This window comes from Ceratotherium simum, chromosome 23, assembly GCF_057802395.1.
Source record: "Ceratotherium simum simum isolate JZ-2026a chromosome 23, ASM5780239v1, whole genome shotgun sequence".
NCBI classification, from domain to species: Eukaryota; Metazoa; Chordata; class Mammalia; order Perissodactyla; family Rhinocerotidae; genus Ceratotherium; species Ceratotherium simum.
In genome coordinates, this window is record NC_141922.1 from 513,463 (window position 1) to 532,236 (window position 18,774).

Genomic DNA, 18,774 nt, shown 5'->3' on the forward strand with positions numbered 1-18,774 from the left:
AGGCTTCAGCCACCGCCCAGCCCTCAGAGGGTGCAGCCCTGGCTGATGATCCTAACCCAACCACACCGGACCCTGAACCAGAGCCATGCAGCCAAGCTAGCTCTGAATTCCTGACCCACAGCAACTGTGAGATAATAAATGTTCATTGTTTTAAGTCACTATACTTTAGGGTAATTTGTTATACAGCAATAGATATACAGCAATAGATAATTAATACAGAGACCTAAATAAATGGAGAAATATACCATGTTCTATACTATTAAAACGTCAATTCTCCCCCAAATAGAACTATAGCTTCAATACAATCCCAACCAAAATCTCAGTGAGCCTTTTTGTAGAAATTAACAAGCTAATTCTAAAATTTATATAGAAGTGCATAACATCTTGAAGAGCCAAACTGACTTGAAAAAGAGAAACCAAGTTGGAGAATTTACACTACTTGATCTCAAGACATTATGAAGCTACCATAATCAAATCTGTGGGATATTAGCATAAGATCAAAGAATAGAATAGAGAATCCAGAAACAGGCCCACACATATACTGTCAATTGATTTTCAACAAGGGTGTTAAGGTAATACAAGAGGGAGATGAGGGTCTTCAAAAAATGATGCTGCAGAGCCGGCCCAGTGGCGTGGTGGTTAAGTTTGTGCATTCCATTTCGGCGGCCCGGGGTTCACCAGGTCGGATGCTGGACGCGGACCTACTCACTGCTCATCAAGCCATGCTGAGGCGGCATCCCACATAGAAGAACTGGAAGGACCTACAACTAAGATATACAACTATGTAGTGGGGCTTTGGTGAGAAAAAAAGAAAAAGAGGAAGATTAGCAACAGATGTTAGCTCAGGACCAATCTTCCTCAAACAAAAAATGGTGCTGGTACAAGTGGATATCCACATGGAAAACAATGATCCTTGACCTGTACTCACACTGTAAGAGGAAGCACAAAACACAAGGGAACAAAACTGACAAACTGGACTTCATCAAAATTAAAAGTGTTTGCTGTTCAAGACATCGGTAACTAAAAGGCAAGCCATAGAACATATTTGCGATACAAATATCTGGCAAAGGACTTGCATCCTGAATAATATAAAGAAGGCTTAAAACTTGATAAGATAAACAACTCATTTTTTTAAGGGCAAGAGATTTGAACAGACACTTCACAAAAGAAAATATACAAATGACCAATAAAATAAGCACAAGAAAAGATGCTCAACACCATTAATTATTAGGGAAATGCAAATTAAAGCCACAATGAGCTCCCACTACACACCTATGAGACTGGGTAGACTTTAATTTTATTTATTTTTTCCCCCAAAGCCCCAATAGATAGTTGTATGTCCACAGTTGCACATCCTTCTAGTTCCTGTATGTGGGACTCGGCCTCAGCATGGCCGGAGAACCGGTGTGTCGGTGCACGCCCGGGATCCGAACCCGGGCCGCCAGCATCGGAGCACGCGCACTTAACCGCTAAGCCACGGGGCCGGCCCTGAGACTGGACAGACTTTAAAAGGACAACACTGAGTTAAAGAGAATATGGAACAACTGCGAATGTAAAATGATACCATCATTTTGGAAAATAGTTGGCACTTTCTTATAAACACACACTTCAACACATTATTTCTATCATTTCAACCCAAGAGAAATAAAGCATATGCCCACACAAAGACTTCTATGCATGAATGCTCACAGCAGCTTTATTCATAATAGCCAAAAAATGGAAAGAACCAAAATGTCTATCAGCAGGTATATGTATAGATTAAATAGCGGTCTGTCTACATGATGGAATACCAAACCACCCAGCAAGAAAAAGAGAATGAACTAGTGAGAAACGCAACAATTCGGATTTCCTAAACACTACATCTGCGAAAGAAGTCGGACACAAAAGTATCCGTTCAGTATGATTCCACTTATGTGAAATTCTATAAAAGGGACAGTGAATCTATAGAAATAGAAAGCAGACCAGTGGTTGCCTGGGGCCGGGTGGAGGGAGGACTGACCACAGAAGGGAGCAAGAGAACTTCTGTTCTACATCTGAGTTATGGGGGTGTTTACAAGGATGCACACATCTATCAAAACCACCAACCTGTATACTTACAATAGGTGCATTTTTTGTATGTAAATGACACCTTAATAAAGTTTCATGCAAAAAAATAAAAATGTACAATCCAAAGTTTTACCCTGGCCTCTAAACCCTGCATAGCTGGCCCCTGCGTATTATCTCCTCCCATACCTCCCTCTCCACTTCCCACTCAGCCCAGGCCTGCTTCCTGCTTCCTGCAACTCAGACACCTGCGGCTCCTGTACCAGAGGGGCAGGGAGCCGAGCTCTGGAACCACACTCCAAGTTTGAAGGGGCAGTGAACTGAGGGGACTGGTCAAGCTTCTTGGCCTCTTTTGCCTCAGTTTCCTCATCTGTAAATGGAATGATAATAGTACCTTCTTTACGAGGTTCTCATGAGAACTCAGTGAGTTAATACGCACAGCGCTTTGGGCGTCTAGCACAGGGGTCAGCCTGCCGTCTGTTTTCGTATGGCCCATAAGTTAAGAATGGCTTTTACATTTTTTAACGACTGGGAAAAAAATAAAAATAATAATATTTTGTGACACATGAAAATGCTATGAAATTCAAAATTCAGGTGTATAAATAAAGTTTTGTTGAAACACAGCACATGCACTTACATATTATCTGTGGCTGCTTTTCCACAAAACGGCAGAGTTTGAGTAATAGTGACAGAGACCACACGGCCTGCAAAGCCTGAAACATTTACTATCTGGCCCTTCACAGAAAAGTTCATGACCCCTGGTGTGTCACAAGTTTGTCTCATGCTGTCATCTTCATCATTACTCCTACTTTGCATTAGCTATTCCCTCCGTCTGGAAGGTTCTTCCACCAGATCTTAGGATAGCTCACTCCTTCTTATAACTCAGATAGCAATTTATTTATTTATTTTTTTTTATTTATTTTTTTTTTTTAAAGATTTTATTTATTTTATTTTTTCCCCCCAAAGCCCCAGTGGGTAGTTGTACGTCGTAGCTGCACATCCTTCTAGTTGCTGTATGTGGGACTCGGCCTCAGGATGAACGGAGAAGTGGTGCCTCGATGCACACCCGGGATCCGAACCCGGGCCACCAGCATCGCAGCGCGCGCACTTAACCACCAAGCCACGGGGCCGGCCCTCAGATAGCAATTTATTTTTTATTTTTTTTTTTTTTTTTAAAGATTTTATTTATTCAGCTTTTTCCCCCCAAAGCCCCAGTAGATAGTTGCATGTCATAGGTTCACATCCTTCTAGTTGCTGTACGCGGGACTCGGCCTCGCGTTGGACGGAGAAGTGGTGCCTCGGGGCGCCCCCGGGATCCGAACCCGGGCCGCCAGCATCAGAGCGCACGCACCTAACCGCCAAGCCACGGAGCCGGCCCTCAGATAGCAATTTAAACGTTACCTCCTCAGAGGGCTTCTGTGGCCACCTTGTCACTCTCCTATCTCTTCACTCTGCTTTAATTTTTGACATGCCATTTACTATTTCCTTCCCTGCTCTATCCTCAGAGCTGAGCCCAGTGCCTGACTCGCAGGAAGTTCTCAATAACTGGAAAAACAAATGGGCTCCTGGCATTGGGGGAACAGCACAGAAGGTGACAGAAGAGACTCTGAGCTTGTGGCTGAGCTGGTCCAACGGAAAGGATCATCGCTAAGCTGTGTGTGCAACTGTGGCAGGGCCGGGCTGGGCACTGGGATGCAGAGCTGGCAATGGTGAAGCCCAACCCGAGCTCCACCCAGAGGATACACGGGAGGTCCATCAGCAACAACAAGGCTCTACCCAATGCCCTGCCCGCACAGGAGGGACATTCAAACCCACTTGGCCAGTGAGGAGGGCTCGGCAGGAGACTGAATCTTCATCTGAGTCCCGGAGGCTCCCAGGGGGTCATCTGCCTCTGCACCATCCTCCCCTCCTTCTAAAACAGGAGGAGGTTCTAGGTGGGTGGGGGGTGAAATTTATACAGCATGTCACACAAAATCAACAAAATAGCACTGGTCAGATCAAAGAATGGCCAAGGTCTCAGGAAATCCTGGCATAGCAGGATGGGGCTGAGAGTGGAGAAGAGGACTCAAGCCACTTGGCGGTACCACTACTCAACTCTCCACCTCCACTCCACACTCAGCTCTCTTCCACCTGCCTGAGACCTCGAAGCTATCAGTCACTCCTATGCCCGAGTCCACAACCTCTCTGGATCTCCGCTGACCATGCCATTCAAGCCAGCTCCTCCTCCGACACACACCCGTCTCCTTCACGTTGAAATTCCTTTATAGACTTGTCTGCAGGCCCTGTCTCCGTGGCCCCACCTCCACTGCACTCCTCTGCAGCACCAATCTGTCCAATCTTTGTGTTTGTCATGGCCATGAAGGAAGAACACAGCCCAGAATCCAACATCCACTGTCAGGCCTCACTGCACCTGCCCTCACAGGGTTCCCAGCAGGTGAGCATGTGCTCTTCCTCCAGGGGGCCCTCTCCCCTGGGTGTCTGAGGACTAGATTTTCCTGGCCCTCTCTGTCCTTTCTCAGCCTGCTGTGCTGGGAGGCCCTGCCCAAGGCCACAGAGCTTGGAAGGGGTGAGGGGAGATGCGCTCTCTCCCTTCCACCACCATGCAGGGGTTCAGTATGGCGGTGGCATGACACACACATGGAAAAGTAGTCAGGGGTGGGGTCAGGGGGCAGCAAATAGGACTTTGTCTGAAAAGACAGGTGAGTGTTATCCTGAAGTCTGTGAGAAAGGATGGCAAGGAAGAGAGCACAAGAATCAGACTTTCATTTCAGAGCCATCACTCCGGCTAAGGTGAGAAGGAAGAAGGCAGGGGCAGAGATAGAGCAAAGAAGACCAGCCGGGGCAACTGCCGTGACCCCGGAGGGAATGAGGAGCCACAGAAGCAGGCTACTTGGCAGAAGGGATGGACAGGAAGGGCCAGGATCAGGGATATTTGGGAGAAAGTTTTGAGAGAGCCTGGAAGTGAGGGAAGAGCCTGGAATTGCCACCAGATGTCTTGCTTTGGCTAACGGGTAGACTGTGGCAGAGGTGCTTGGGTGTGGCAATCTTAGAGCAGATATGGTGTGCTGGGTCACCAGAGGCTCCCCTGAGACTGAGGTTCAAAAACTGCATGCAGTGGAGAAGGCTGTTGGTAGAGACCAGAGATTCAGAAATCCCTAGAACACAGACCCCAACAATGAGCCCACAGATACAGGAGCCCCCTTCCTAGGTGCCTGCCAGCCCAGGCAACGTTCTAGAGAGCGCAGAATCCAGGCACATCCCAAGCGGGTGAGGGATGAGGCCAGGACGGGCCAGTGGAGAGCCAGGAAAGGAGGCTCCAGCCAAGAGGGAGGAAATCCAGCGCAGGCATCAGGAGGGAAAAAAGGACCTTCTAAAGCTTCCCCATCCCAGCTCTGAGCAAGAGCTTGGGGGAGAGGGGAGGGCAGGGGCAGGCAGCTGGCCGCTCAGAGTGCCACACATCCATCACAATAAGGGGCACAGAGCCAGCCTCTGTGCAGGCTCCTTCAGGCATCCACCAGCCCCTTAGCAACTCGGCCCCAGGCTAGGGCTCCCCTTTGGGGCCCCTGAAGGGAACTAGGCAGCACACCCAGAGACACAGAGGGCCCTTCACACTTGTCCCAGGGAAACCCCAATCCTGCAGGAGAGAGCACCTGGAGGAGGAAAGACACCCAGGAGGGCTCACTGCTGGGCCAAGACCAGGACTGAGAAGAGCAACGTGGTATCCCTACCACCACCTCCACCCCCAAGTTAAGGATCCAGGAAGAAGAGGAAGGCCCAGAACTTTGGGGAGGGCCAGCCTTTCTCTAGCTTCCCAAAACTTGGAATGACTCCATACACGCCTCCCTCCTGCACCCATGGAAACTAATCCCACAGTGGCCTCAGCCTCGGCTCCAGGACAGCAAGGGGCCCAAGCCAGTCGTGGATACCCCCTCGCAGGCCCGGAGCACCTCTGCACCAACACAGAGCCAGGCACTTTCAACACGTTAGTCAGTACTTCTCACCCTGACCTCACTCTGTGAGGCGGAGCCCAGGATCCCCACATTACAAGTAAAGTCACTTGAACCCCTGAAAGTTTAAGGAATTTGTCCCAGAGAGGCTCCAGTTTCTCCTCTGGCCCAACTCCAAAGCCCACACAAAGCCTGGGCAAGTCCCTTCTCTGCAGGCCTTAATTCCGTGGGCGGAAAATGGAGATAATTCTAGCGCTGCCTACCTGACAAACAAGCTGCAAGAATGAAAACAATTCCACATACAGGTAAAATGTGAAAAGTGCTACTGGTGGCCTTCACAGGCTGCCACCACTAGAAGCCGTGTGTGACCCTTAGCACCTGCCTCCCTGGGCCTCATCCACCAGTGCCCAAGTGGGGCCTGGAGACACTTCTGCCCTGGCCTCCCTGTGTGCTGGCCAGATATGTTTCCTGAGGACTTCGCCATCTGGCCCCGGGCCTCCTCTCACTCTCATCCGGATCTAATCTCCCTCTTTTCCTCCCTCTCTCTCAGCTCAGCTCCGCCCACTCACCACCCACAGGGCCCGGCCTCCTCCCCCACCCCCGCCCCGGGACCCGGCCTCCTCTCTCCTGAGCCCCGGCCTCCACTCCCCCCTGGGGCCCGGCCTCCTCTCTCCCCGCCCGGGGCCCGGCCTCCTCTCTCCTGAGCCCCGGCCTCCTCTCCCCCCGGGTCCTGGCCTCCTCTCCCGCTGCAGCCCCCGGAAGTCGCGCCTCACCTTCCGCCTCGCGCAGGCCGCCACCGCGCAGTCGATCGGATCCCGTGGGCTGGTCAGTCGGCCCCGCGCTACTCCGGGAGCCGTGGGGGCGGGCCCCGCACCCGGCCCTTGCCATGGCAACGCTATACTTCCGGCCCGCGAGGCCCGGGGCCGGAAGCCGGGGCGCCCCGTGGAGCCGGGGGCGGGGCTGAGCTGCCCGGGGGCGGGGCCTGCCCCGAGTCTCTGGTGGACCGCTGCGGCTGGCTGCGGACCGGGGAGTGTGAGCTTCTCTTTGGCAAGGACATCCTCGGCGTGGGTGGGGCCTGGGTGGGACGGGAAGGGCAAGGAGTCAAAAGACTCCCAGGAAGGTGGTCATCTATTTATGCTGGGCTTTTAAGGAAAGGTCGGAGTTCATGCGACAGAGCAGAGGCATCACGGGCAGAGGGAACAGCATTCGCAAAGGTGGAAGGACCTGGTGCATTGGGACAATGGGAAGCAGCTGAGATGGTGGTTTAGGAGGGCAGGGGGTAGAGTGTGGTCAGACATGAGTAGTCAGTCAGGACACAAGGAGCCTTGAATGCCAAACCAAGGAGTTGGGCTTTATCTCGGAAGCAAAGGAGGACTAGTGGAGGAGAGGGGTGACTTAAGACTTGTAGGAGAGAAAGACCTCCTTGCTAAGGGAAGGAGGCCATAGGTAGTAACAGCCTGGTGAGACAAAAGGACCCCCTCAACTAGAGCCCTGGGAATGGACAGGAGTTCAGAAGGTGACATAGGAGTCCAGAGGAAGCCAGGTGAAGTCTGAAGGGAGAGTGAGATATTGGGGGGAGCAGTGTGGTACCCCACATACATCATCCATCTCAGCCCAAGGCTTCCTCCTCCAGTGCACCCATCCTTCATTCCTTCCCTCAGTGCCTCAGTGTGAGCTGGACACCCACTGTACGCTGTGGATTTTCAACCCTTTTAAGGGTATTGGGGGGGCTGCATAATAAAAGCTGAATTCTTGGAGTAAAGTGATATAAAGTGTGTCCCTGTGCTCCTGTGGCCTCTCTTGGGTCTGGGGGCCCTGGTACCAGTATCAACCACCACTGCTAGTGCCCTGGGCCTGATACCCCCTTGGGCAAACTTGTGGCGGGGGCTGGTTGACATGACACACATCTGGGCTTTGGGGCAGGGTACAGAGCACAGGCCTTGACTGACTTGAGGGGCAGGGCCACAGATCAGGTGGCCAGAGAGGAGAAGGTGAGGGGACAGAAGAAGGTCTGGGAGTTAGGAGCACCGGTGAGTCTCAGGACAGCTGCCAGAGGCATTTTTCTTGGACCACACCTTTAGGCCAGGTGCTCTGCCTGCTAAAGCCCTCAGAGGCTCTGGCCAGGCCTGAACAGAGGGTGCTGGCCCCACAGGCCTCCCCAGCCTGAGCCTCCATTCCTTCTCCTAGAGTGTCCCTCCTCCACTCAGGCCAGCTTCCACCTGCCTGGGGAGCATCTGCCTCCTTCTAAACTAAGCCGTAGGGCCTTAGCTGCCAGGGAAGCCCTGCCTGTGCACCCACACATAACACACCTGCACTCTGTCCCACCCAGGGCAAAGCCAGGTAGTCCTCACATGACCTATGGGGCTGTATCCTCAAGTCCTGGCCCCGAGAGGTGTCCAGTAAACACTTACAGCTAGAAGACCTCTTCCTCCATGCACACCCATACAGGGGCACTGCCCAAGTGCCCCCAAGGAACAAGGGGCATCCTCCCTGGGGGCAACCTCCAGAGCATCTGGACCCAGAGGACCAGAAGAGGAGGAGGGAGGCAAGCCCACCTCGAGGCAGTCCTCTGAGGCCGGCTCACTCAGGGCCAGTGAGGTGCACAGTGAGTAATGAGGGCTGGTTAGCTCCCAAGATCCACTGTTGACAGGTACCAAGGAGGGAAGCAGCCTCCAGGGCCTGCGGACCCTGCTGGGGCCCTGCAGCAGCCCCTGGGAAAAATCCCTTGAGTCAACTGTGCCCCTCTTTTGTTCCTGAGGTTTTCTCCAGGAAGCCCTCCCAGACCACCACTCAGGTCCTGCTCAGCCTTGAACTCTCCGAAGACCCCACCCCTTCTTGGCAACTCAGCTTGGACAAATCACTCTCAGGTGGGTTAACTGGGAGCCTGAGACTGAACCGAGACAGAAAGGATAAAGTAACCCTGGGTCATGGGCTTCTTCCAAGGGCTTTTCCTTCCAGGTCGTAGGGGGTGCTGAAGGCAGTCCAGGGGTAAGGAATGAGGCCTGAGTGGCCGCCTGCAGCCCCCACTGGAATCTTCCCTGCCCCTCCCTTTCAGATTAACTGAAATCTGCTAATTGTGGCAGCCCTCTGCATGCTCCCCTCCCCCACCGCCGTATTCCTCCCTCCCTTTGCCTCCCCTCCCCTCCCCCTTCCATCCGAATGATAAAGGGCCCGGCCCGCCTGCCCCCGCCCGGCCTCAGGCCCTGGCCCTTCCTCGCCACACTGCCCCAGTGCCCTGCGCCCTCCACGGGCCAGGCCTCTGCCCACGTTGTCGGCCTCCCCTGCATGGGGCCCTGCAGCAACCCAGGCCTGGGGCTCCCCGGGGCGGAGTCGCCCTCCCAGCCCCCCAAGAGAAGGAAGAAGAGATACCTGCGGCATGACAAGCCCCCCTACACCTACTTGGCCATGATTGCCCTGGTGATCCAGGCCGCACCCTCCCGCAGGCTGAAGCTGGCCCAGGTGAGAGGGTCCCCCACTCTCTTCACACTCCGAGGTCGCACCCTTCCCTAGACCCATCTCCCGCCTACTCCCAGGCTCAGGGTCGGGCCTCCACCCCCACCTGGCCCTACCCAGCTATGCCAGCGGGGCCAGTCCCGGCCTGGGCACCCGGGGAGAGGGCTGAGGCGCTCAGGCAGGACCCTTTCCGGTGAGGTGCTCCCTTCTCCCTCAGGTTCAGAGGTGTTCTGGGGGGGCGGCGCCGGGGCGCCCTTAGGCCCGGCTGTGGGGGAGGGGCGGCTGCCCCCTCCGCGCCCCGGCTTACGGCGCCTGCCCGCCGCCCCATGGTTTCAGATCATCCGTCAGGTCCAGGCCGTGTTCCCCTTCTTCAGGGACGACTACGAGGGCTGGAAGGACTCCATCCGCCACAACCTCTCCTCCAACCGATGCTTCCGCAAGGTGGGGCAGGGCGAGGGTCGGAGCCGGGGGGCGGGGCGGGGGCAGTAATCCCGAGTATCCGGGGTCGCGCGGCCCCACCCAAGCCTGCCCCCCCACCAGGTGCCCAAGGATCCTGCGAAGCCCCAGGCCAAGGGCAACTTCTGGGCGGTCGACGTGAGCCTGATTCCCGCCGAGGCGCTGCGGCTGCAGAACACGGCCCTGTGCCGGCGCTGGCAGAGCAGGGGCGCGCGGGGGGCCTTCGCCAAGGACCTGGGCCCGTACGTGCTGCACGGCCGGCCCTACCGGCCGCCCAGTCCCCAGCCTCCGCCCAGCGAGGGCTTCAGCATAAAGTCTCTCCTAGGGGATCCCGGGGAAGGGGCGCCACGGAGCAGCCCAGGTCTGGCGGGCTCGGCGGGCAGTGGAGAGGTGGTGCCCACTCAGCCCCTGCTCTCTGAGAGGCCTCTGTGGCCCCCCTACCCCCTGCCTGGGCCCATGAGAGCAGAGAGGGAGACTTCCCAGGGGGGAACCAGCAGGCCCTCACCCCTCTCCCCTGAGCGCAGAGCCTGGCCTCTCCACTTACTGCAAGGTACCTCAGACCCTGGGGGACTGTCCAGTGGGGGTCACAGGGCCTCACTTTGGGGGCAGCTTCCCACCTCCTACTTGCCCATCTACACTCCCAACGTGGTAATGCCCTTGGCTCCACTACCACCCACCTCCTGCCCCCGGTGCCCACCCTCAACCAGCCCAGCCTACTGGGGGGTGGCCCCTAAAACCCACGGCCCCCCAGGGCTGCTCTGGGATCTAGATGCTCTCTTCCAGGGGGTGCCACCCAACAAGAGCATCTACGATGTGTGGGTTAGCAACCCCCGGGACCTGGCTACCCCCACCCCAAGCTGGCTACTCTCCTGGTACAGCCTGTGAGGCTCCCAGGGCAGGGGCTGCTCTCCTCTCCCACCCCCTCCTGCCGCCCTTGGCTTGTTGGCTTGTTGAGGGGAAACCGAGGCCAAGAGGACCAAGAGGTGTCTGGCCACAGCAGCCTTGAAACACCAGACACCAGCCAGGCTGAGAGTCCACAATGTTTACTGGACTGCCTCACGAAGGGTTGTGGCCCAGATGGGCAGCACCCTGGCCCTGACAGCCAGTCATGCCTCTCCTACCCCCAGAGGCACGGCTGGAAGGAGCAGGGCTCTGCTTGGAGTAGCCCTTCCTCTCTCCTTCCAGGTCCCACCTTCTCTGACCCTCTGTCCATCCGTCCATCCATCACCATCTGTCACCTCCCCTCCCTGGCTCTGGGCTGGGGGAGAACCTAATAGTGGCTCCAGCCTGAAGTGTTGTCCTCCCTCAACTGCCTGGCAAGGAGATAGCACCTTTTTCGGGAAAGGGGATGGGGGATAGGGTCCCTACAGTGGTTTTGGTGGTGGTAGTGGGAAAAGCACAGTAAAGGAACACACAACGTTTTAGCGGCAAGTCTGATTTTTGGGGGCTGAGTGGTGACTGTGGTGACTCGGGTAACACTGGGCCGCGATCTGCGTCCCGTCCCGCGGCTCTAGGATCCCCTGCTGTGTGCGCGATAACAACAAATGGTGATAAAGAGGGAGCTCAGGGACTGGGGGGCAATCATTTCTCAGGCTTAACACTCCTTCTCTCGGGGAGGGGCAACTCTGGAAGTTAGGGGGTGCAGTTGGCCCCCGAGGTCAAGAAGGTTGTGGGGGTGTAGGGACTTTGCTGCCTCGGCCCGCAGAGGCGCGACCCCAGACTCCCTGCGCAGGACTTAAGAAGGCAGGTCCTCCAGTGGTGCGAGGGCCGAGCTGGCGCCGCAGTCCCGGCCGGAGCTTGGAGGGCTCCCGGGGGGCGGCGTGGGGGTGCAGGGGGTCCCGGTGAGTGGTGTGTCGGTGCTGAGCGAGGAGGGCGTCCCGGAGGGCGGGGCCCTGCGGCGCCGGGCCGGCCCCAACTCCACTTGGCCCACTCGCTCGGCGAACTTCAGCGAGCACACGGTCTCGCCCAGGTCCTCGGGCCGCGTGGAGATCTGCGGGGGAGCAGCGCTAGTGGGCGAGCCCCGAGTGGGCGGCGCCTAGCGTGCAGGCCGCCCCCCCTTGGCCCTGTGTCCCGCCCCACGCCCGCGCCCACCTGCAGCAGCAGCACGGCGGTGGCGCCGGGGCCGAGCGCGGGCTGCAGCAGGCGCGTGAGCTGCGAATCGCGGAAGGGCACGTGTGGCCGGCGGGCCCGCAGCGCAGCCATCACGCCTCCCAGCGCCAACAGCGAGCGGTTGATGGTCCGGGCCTCCCGGAGACGCTGGGCGCCGTCCTGGTCTCCCCGCAACGCGCCGGCCGCCCCCGCCTTCCAGGCACGCTCGGATCCTGCCAGGTCCACCAGGTGCAGCGTGCCTGCAGGAGCGAGCGAGCCCGACGTGGAGGGCGCCCCGGTCTCGGGTGCAGCGAGGCCCCCCGCAGGGCTCAGGCGCAGTCCGTAGTACCTGCGGGGCCCGCACCGCGCGGTGGGGACGCTGCGCGCAGCGTTAGCGTGACCAGGGCGTGCGAACGGGAGCTATGCTGGTTCATGGCGGTGGCGGCGGTGGCCCGGTTGCTCCTCCCCAGTCTCAGCATCTGGAGGGCGGAGCGACAGGACTCGCCTGCAGCAGGCTCTTGCTGCAGGGTCTGCGCCCCCAGGTAGGAGAAGAGGGCGGGGCCTCGGAGGGCTGCGCGGCCCACCTGGCAGCCTTACCTGGTGCAGCATCTCCAGGTTGGGCACGTCCCAGTAGGTGAGGCCAGTCACCTGGATCCCCCCCTGGCCTGCTGGTCCCTGCCTCACGGCCAGGCGCTCAGGAGGCCCTGGGGCTAGGAGGTCCCTGGTGAGAAAAGGGAGGGCTTTGGTCGGGGGTTCTCGGGGAGCCGGAAGCGCCAGGGGCCAGGGGCAGGGAGGAGGCTGTGCCGACCTGACAGCCTCGTTGTAGATCTCCACCATGCTGAGAGTCACGCGGTGCTGCCCTCCGGTCCCCATCTCCCGGAACAGTGACTGCAGCGCCCTAGGAGCTATGCCAGGGTCCTCAGGTGGGCCCTGGGAACGGGACGGGGTGCCACATGGGGCTCACATCCCAGTCCCTGGCCCCAGGAGCCACCCGGAGTGCCCCCCTTTCCCACCTCCATGCTGTAGGTCTTCCCGGTCCCTGTCTGACCATAGGTGAAAATGCAGACGCTGTAGCCTCGAAGGCAGGACAGCACAGCCGGCTCCAGCTCCCTGAAGACCTAGAAGTAAGAGAGGTGTGAGGGGTGGGGCAAGGTGTGAACAGAGCTCGATTCCCCTGGGAAAATGGCTCTAGGGGAGCATCGGGGAAGAGTGGATCTCCCCACAGACAGAAGAGGCTCCCTGGAGAAGGTGGCATTTGCCAGGCAAAGAAGGGAAAAGGAAGAGGTGATGCAGAGTACTGGAGAGGCCGGGGGCGTGGCAGTCAAGAGTCCAGACAGTGGGCTGGAGCACCAGGTTCAGACCCTGGGTGTGACGGGACGCCAGTCACTCATCGTCCTTCACATGAGGTTTCCCTCTGTGACGTGAGGACTGCAGTCACCCATTGTCAGGGTTGAGGGGAACATGTGCCGAGAGACCAGAGCAGTGCTTGGCACACAAAGGATGAGCCCAGAAGGGCCCCGGGGTTCAAAAGACGGGGCCAGCCAGGATCGCTGAAACCTGGGCCCTGGGAGGGTGCAGAGAGACAGCTTAGGGGGACATGGGGCTGGGACTGGACGCCAACAGCAGCCTTCTGAGCAATGACATGGCCAGCTTTCCTGCCCAGGTGGCTGGTAACTGAGTGGACTGTCAGTCCTGCTGGAAGTGTTGGCTGCTGGCCATGATGGCAGAATCCAGAATAGCCAGTGAGATCACTAAGAGTCCACGACTGGGAGGAAGCACTGGGGGTGACCATGGTGGCAGGACTGTGGCGCCACTGCAGAGATGGGGAACACAGGTAAGGGGGCTCGGTGACAGGTGCCTTTGGTTCTTCCATTCAGACATATTGAATTGGAGGGCCCTGTCCAGAAGAGCTGCCCACAAGGCAGTGGATACGGGGGGGCCCTTGTAGGGCTGCAATTTGGGACAGTGGCTGACGCCGGGGTGGTGTGTAGGATAAACAGAGAGGTGAGTGGAAAACAGCTGTGGTACTCCAGGAAGCGGAGCAGGGCGCCCCAGCCACCCGCTACACACTCTTGTCACACTGTTCCTGTGAGGCCAGCACGGGTCTGAGTCTCGGCCAGCTCTGTCCCTTACCTCATTCCCTCCCAGTCCTGAGCCTCTGTTTCCTCAGCCATGGAAGCTCTAGCAGCAAAGATTGTGTGTGACCAAGAGAGCATGTGTGAAGCAAGTTGGTGGGGGTCTGGGGCTTGAGACTCCACTTTTCCGCTGGGTCTGGCAGGAAAGGGGCAGAGGAAGGAGAGCGGGATCTGCAGGGCAGCGGGAGAGCACTGAGGGCCAGAAGCTCGCCCACTCACCCGTGCCCTCCACTGCCCACCTTGGCCACTAAGCCAGGAGGGGTGCCTGCCCCCACAGCTAGGCGACTCGGGACCCCCGGCTGGGGGAGTGGGCAGCCACTGAAGCCCAGGGAAGGAGATCACAGCACTGTTCCCACTGGAGCAGCACCCAAGCCATGCTCCGCAGCAGGCTCTGCGCGAGCAGTAACCCTCACCTCAGCAGAGTTTGTTTTCTTTAGTTTCTTCATAAAAAATTATTTTTGAAAATGTTAACCTTCCTGCCTAAACCAGAAGATCTGTTTTCCCTAGGCCTGCAGAGCTTGGTGGGGGGACACAGAGGAACAACGCTGGAAAGAAAAGAGGTGCCCAGCTAGTCTGCCAGTCCTGCCTCCCAGAACCCCGGCTCCTTTCTCTTCCTCGCTGGAGTCCAGCCACTCTCCCACCTGGGAGGACTGACAGACAAAAAGGAGAACCCGGAGCCTCTCTGGATTCCGGGGGACCCTGAGGGAGGGTGAGCACAGGTGCAAGGGCAGAGTATCACCTCCTCCTGGCTGGCGTCTGCAGGGAAGACCCAGTCCAGGCGGAAGCAATTTTGGCGCCCTCGATAGCAGGTGGTGACAGTGCCACCTGGGCCGGGCTCCGAGCTCACCAGGCTGGAGGGTGTCCCTGGCCTCAGCCGACACAGCACGCGGATATTTCCTGCGGTGAAGATCAGGTTGGGGTCCACTTCCACCCGCCTGCCCCCCCACTCCTCTGCACCCCAAGCCTGCCATACCCTTGAGCTCTAGCAGCCGCCCGGGGCATCCAGTTGGGGACCTCTGCTGCTCCTCAGGGAGCTGAGTCCCAGCCTCTCCGGCTGACAGTGCCCCCAGGGCCCAGGATACCTGGGGGAACAGGGATGTGAAGAAGGCAGAGAGGAACAGCCGAGGAAGGACCTGGGGGTGGCGTGAGGTGCTGAGAGCAACGTGGAGCTACCATGTGACCACCTAGATGTGGTGATCCACAATTTTCAGTGGCTTCAGGCTCCTGAGGACAGTCATTCTATGGACCTGGGGTAGAGCCCAGAAATCGGAGAACCACGGACAAGGACATCATCTGTCTCCTCTGGGCTCTTGGGAATCCTGAGAGATTCACTGTCTCCCCAGTTTGCACAGGACAAAAAAGGCCCAGAGATGACACGGCACTCAGGGTCACATAGCTGTTCTGCTTCCAGAGCCTACAACCTCTATCAGAGCAGGCAACTGCTGGGCTAGGAAAGGAAAAAGAGCAGGGGCTCCCCCAAAAGAAGGACAGTGATGGGGCTGCCCAGAGAGCTTGTGCTAGAGAGGGAGCAGGTGGTCCTGACCTGGCCTCGGGCCTCGCTCAACGAACCCTGACAGCTCTGGGTAAAGCTGCTGACCAGTCCTCGGAGGTCCCCGCAGCCCTGACGCAGGCTCACCATGCGTGCCCGGAGTCCTGGCAGGGGAAAGTTGTTGAGGGAAAGCCCAGACCCCATGGCCTTTCCATGAGCCCCCCAGCCCCAGGGCTTACCTGCCAGCTGCCCATGCATCTGCTGCAGCTCCCTTCTGCAGTTCTGCTCAGTCTCCTGCTGGAGCTGCCGGAGGGCCCCCCGAAGGCCCTGCAACTGCACCTCCTGCACCCCTAGCTGCCCCACCCGACCACCCGTTATGGAGGAAAGGGCACTTAACAGGCCCCACCTTAGATGCCCACCTCCCAGTGCCCCAGCCTTCCCAACCCCTGGGCCCAGTGTCCACCTGGACTCGGAGAGCTTCTGTGGTGTTCTGGGTCTCCTGAAGCCGGCTCTGGAGCTCCACTAGTGCCTCTGCCTCATCCTGCAGGAGGAATGGGAGGCAGGTGACCAATCGGGAGGGGCACTCCAGCAGCCCCATTTCACAGGCGGGGAAGGCAAGTCAAGAGGAGCAGGCAGAACCATGCCTCCTAACTCCACGCAGAGTTTCTTTCCCCAGGACCCTCTGCTCTTCTGGGAATCAGTCACTTGGAAGAGCCACAGGGCAGGGTGGAGGAATTCTCCCATAGGCATCGGTCTCCTTGACGGGGCTGCCCTGCACAGACCATCCCAGGGCCTATCCAGAGTCCTGGGCCCCAGCCTTGACAGGCTCGAGAGGACCTGCTACCTCTGTTCCAGCAGGCAGGAGATTCTGAGGAAGCCTGGCCTGTGTTGCTGGAGGCCAGTGTGCAGGAGCCCCAGACTGCAGGGATGTAGCAGCTACAGAGCAGGGTACCTGGGGGGTCCTGGGGGGTGGGCCGGGACCCCAGTGCAGCAGGAGGTGCCGAGTGAGACTCAGACTCTGCTTCAGGGCCTCATTCTCCAGAGTCAGGTGCTGAACCCTCTTCTCTGAGTCTGTGGTCCCCTGGTGGAGAGAGAAGCTCTCAGGAGTCACCTGAAACTCTGGGCCTCCTCTCCTGTCCCCCTCTTGAACCACCCAGGGCAGCCTCACCACTCCCAGGCGCAGTCGGCCCAGCTCCTCCTCCTGCAGTTCTAGCTGCTGCTTCAGCTCTTCCAGCTGGGGAGGAGGAGGGGGAACAGGGTGGAGCACCTCCTTCCTGTCCCCCCCAGTCCCTGCTGCCCCCTGGGCCCCTCACCTGTCCAAGGATGAGCTGTTCCAGCCGCTGCCAAGCTCTCTGGTCCTCCTCCAACTGAGGGGGCTGCTGGCCCTGGGCCTCACCCCTCCGTGAAAGGGAAGGGCTTTCTTCTTGGGATGGGGATCCTGGGGTGGGGCAGACCCAGTTAGGACTGATGAAGTCTCTGGCCTAAAAGACACGGCACCTCGGCAGCAGGGCTGGGCTTGGGATCTCACACTCCAGGCCGCTCAGGCTCTGGTGGGCTTCACTCCCTCAACACACTCACTTTTCAATTCACTACTCCCTACGCACCAGCAGGAGTTGGGGGCTGCACTCCCGAGGCTGGCTGAATCCCCTGGGGCAGGGCCTGCCTCCCCCTGGGGCTCCGAATCCATGCCAGGAGGGCCACGAGCTGACCGGTCACCGTCAACAGTAGGGGAACATCACCGGGCTGTGAAGGAGATAAGAAGCAGGCAGAGAAGACAAAGGAGCAGGGACGTGGGGGCCAGGACCAGGGAGAGAACAGGTTCCCGGAGAAGGACTCGCAGCCCCGCTCACCTTGCTCAGGTCAGGAGGATTCCCGCAGCTCTCTTCCGCCCCCAGCTGGGCCGAGAGAAACTCCGCAAGACGCACGAGAGCCTCTTCCAGGGAGACCTCGACGGGGCGGCCCTCGGGTCCCCGGGCCGGCCCATCCTCAGACTCGGAGCAGCCTGCGAGGCCAGGTGGTGGGAAGGGGCGGCGTGCTGGGTCACGTGTTGGAAACTAGGCCACAAGATGACTCATACCAGGCCCTCCCTCCCTCTCCTGTACGGCGTGGTTCCCTCTTGGCCCCGGGGACGCAGCGCTCCCGACGCACCGACAACACCTACCAACCAGGCCGGTCAGCTCGGTCCACAGTTCTGCCGTGGGCTGGTGGGGGCGGCGGCGACCCCTGGGCTTGCGGGCCCCCTAGGAAGCAAGGGGAGCCCCTGAGGCGAGGCCAGGCAGCCTGCGGGGCTCCCTCCGGGAACTGGACCACAGGAGCTGGGGCTGAGGTCTCTGGTCCCAACACCAGAACAGAGACAGGGTCCTCGCCACGGCTCCCTCCCCAGCGTCAGCGCCCCACGCTGCGCGGGCCCGAAAAGCCGCTCTGAGAAAGGGGTCGCCGGCCGCGCTGCGCCCGCCCCCGCTCACCTGGGCGGGGTCCCCGGGATCGGCGGCTGCCACCGCCCCGCCATCCCTGCGGAAGAGGCTGTAGAAGATGTAGATAAGCAACGAGTAAAAAGCGTACATGGGAGCGCGGGGCGGCAGAGGGCCCCACTTCGCGCCGCCCCGCGTCCCCGCGCACCGACCCGGCACCCGCACGCCGCACCGCCGCTGCGCATGCTCCAGGCGGCCGCCCCCACGGCCCGGCTCCGTGGGCGGAGGGCTCGCGCCCGAGGAAGGGGGTGCCACGATCAGGTGTCCCCGGGGCCCCGCGGACACCTGCCCCGCGCCCCCACCTCTACTTCCCGAAAATCTGGGGCTGAGAGTGCCCACGGCCCCCATACCCCCTCTCCTCGGAGTCCCTCTCAGCCCTCGGTGGAGGCCCCACAGCTCCCGCCCTTAGAGCTGTGGGCCCACGGGTGTCCAACCTCCACTCCCCGCGCAGCCCCCGCCCCTCACGGCCCCGCCCCTCCTCTTACAGACCCGCCCCTCCCATCAGCCCCCTCCTCTTACAGCCCCGCCCCTCCTCCCAGACCCGTCCTCTTACAGCCCCTCCCTCCCCGCCCCTCCTCTTACAGCCCCGCCCCTTCCTTCACAGCCCCTCCCTTACAGCCCCTCTCCTCCTCTCATAGCCCCCTCCTCTTACAGCCCCTCCCCTCCCCTCCCCTCATAGCCCCGTCCTCTTA

The 18,774-nt window shown here is 59.0% G+C and overlaps 3 protein-coding genes across 9 annotated transcripts in view; 1 reads left to right on the top strand and 2 right to left on the bottom strand.

Moving 5' to 3' along the window:
- PPP1R16A (protein phosphatase 1 regulatory subunit 16A) overlaps positions 1-9,006 on the bottom strand; it is a 33,397-nt gene extending 24,391 nt beyond the window's left edge. The window contains exon 1 of the mRNA XM_087447144.1: positions 6,764-9,006. The gene's annotated coding sequence lies outside the window, so the exon portion shown is untranslated. The remainder of the gene's footprint in view (positions 1-6,763) is intronic.
- Positions 9,007-9,191: 185 nt separating this feature from the next.
- On the top strand, positions 9,192-11,323 carry FOXH1 (forkhead box H1). The gene is made up of 3 exons (XM_004443001.2): positions 9,192-9,449; positions 9,780-9,884; positions 9,984-11,323. The coding sequence occupies exons 1-3, from the start codon at positions 9,276-9,278 to the stop codon at positions 10,782-10,784; spliced, it is 1,080 nt and encodes a 359-aa protein (XP_004443058.1). The 5' UTR covers positions 9,192-9,275; the 3' UTR covers positions 10,785-11,323.
- KIFC2 (kinesin family member C2) lies at positions 11,319-18,493 on the bottom strand. 7 transcript variants are annotated; one of them, XM_087447171.1, is made up of 18 exons: positions 18,077-18,489; positions 17,773-17,851; positions 17,462-17,613; positions 17,216-17,354; positions 16,925-17,049; positions 16,780-16,845; positions 16,564-16,692; positions 16,075-16,152; positions 15,851-15,965; positions 15,666-15,775; positions 15,096-15,204; positions 14,862-15,019; positions 13,001-13,105; positions 12,796-12,917; positions 12,585-12,708; positions 12,337-12,466; positions 11,991-12,247; positions 11,319-11,889 (listed from the first exon to the last, which is right to left on the bottom strand). In XM_087447171.1, the coding sequence occupies exons 1-18, from the start codon at positions 18,428-18,430 to the stop codon at positions 11,635-11,637; spliced, it is 2,607 nt and encodes an 868-aa protein (XP_087303297.1). In that variant the 5' UTR covers positions 18,431-18,489; the 3' UTR covers positions 11,319-11,634. The 7 variants fall into 7 exon arrangements, with proteins under 7 accessions (XP_087303297.1, XP_087303295.1, XP_087303294.1 ...); XM_087447169.1 differs by having other exon boundaries at positions 15,666-15,965; positions 18,077-18,491; XM_087447168.1 differs by having other exon boundaries at positions 16,564-16,845; positions 18,077-18,491.
- Positions 18,494-18,774: the final 281 nt, after the last annotated feature.

Excerpts from the sequence above, each read along its gene's own strand:
- FOXH1 (XM_004443001.2), top strand. The coding sequence starts at position 9,276 with ATGGGGCCCTGCAGCAACCCAGGCCTGGGGCTCCCCGGGGCGGAGTCG. Across the intron at positions 9,450-9,779 it reads GCAGGCTGAAGCTGGCCCAG|ATCATCCGTCAGGTCCAGGC; the intron begins GTGAGAGGGTCC and ends CCATGGTTTCAG. Across the intron at positions 9,885-9,983 it reads CCAACCGATGCTTCCGCAAG|GTGCCCAAGGATCCTGCGAA; the intron begins GTGGGGCAGGGC and ends CCCCCCCACCAG.
- KIFC2 (XM_087447167.1), bottom strand. The coding sequence starts at position 18,430 with ATGGGGGCCGTGGGCACTCTCAGCCCCAGATTTTCGGGAAGTAGAGGT. Across the intron at positions 17,852-18,076 it reads ATCCCGGGGACCCCGCCCAG|GGGGCCCGCAAGCCCAGGGG; the intron begins GTGAGCGGGGGC and ends CTTGCTTCCTAG. Across the intron at positions 11,890-11,990 it reads CCGCCGTGCTGCTGCTGCAG|ATCTCCACGCGGCCCGAGGA; the intron begins GTGGGCGCGGGC and ends GCTCCCCCGCAG.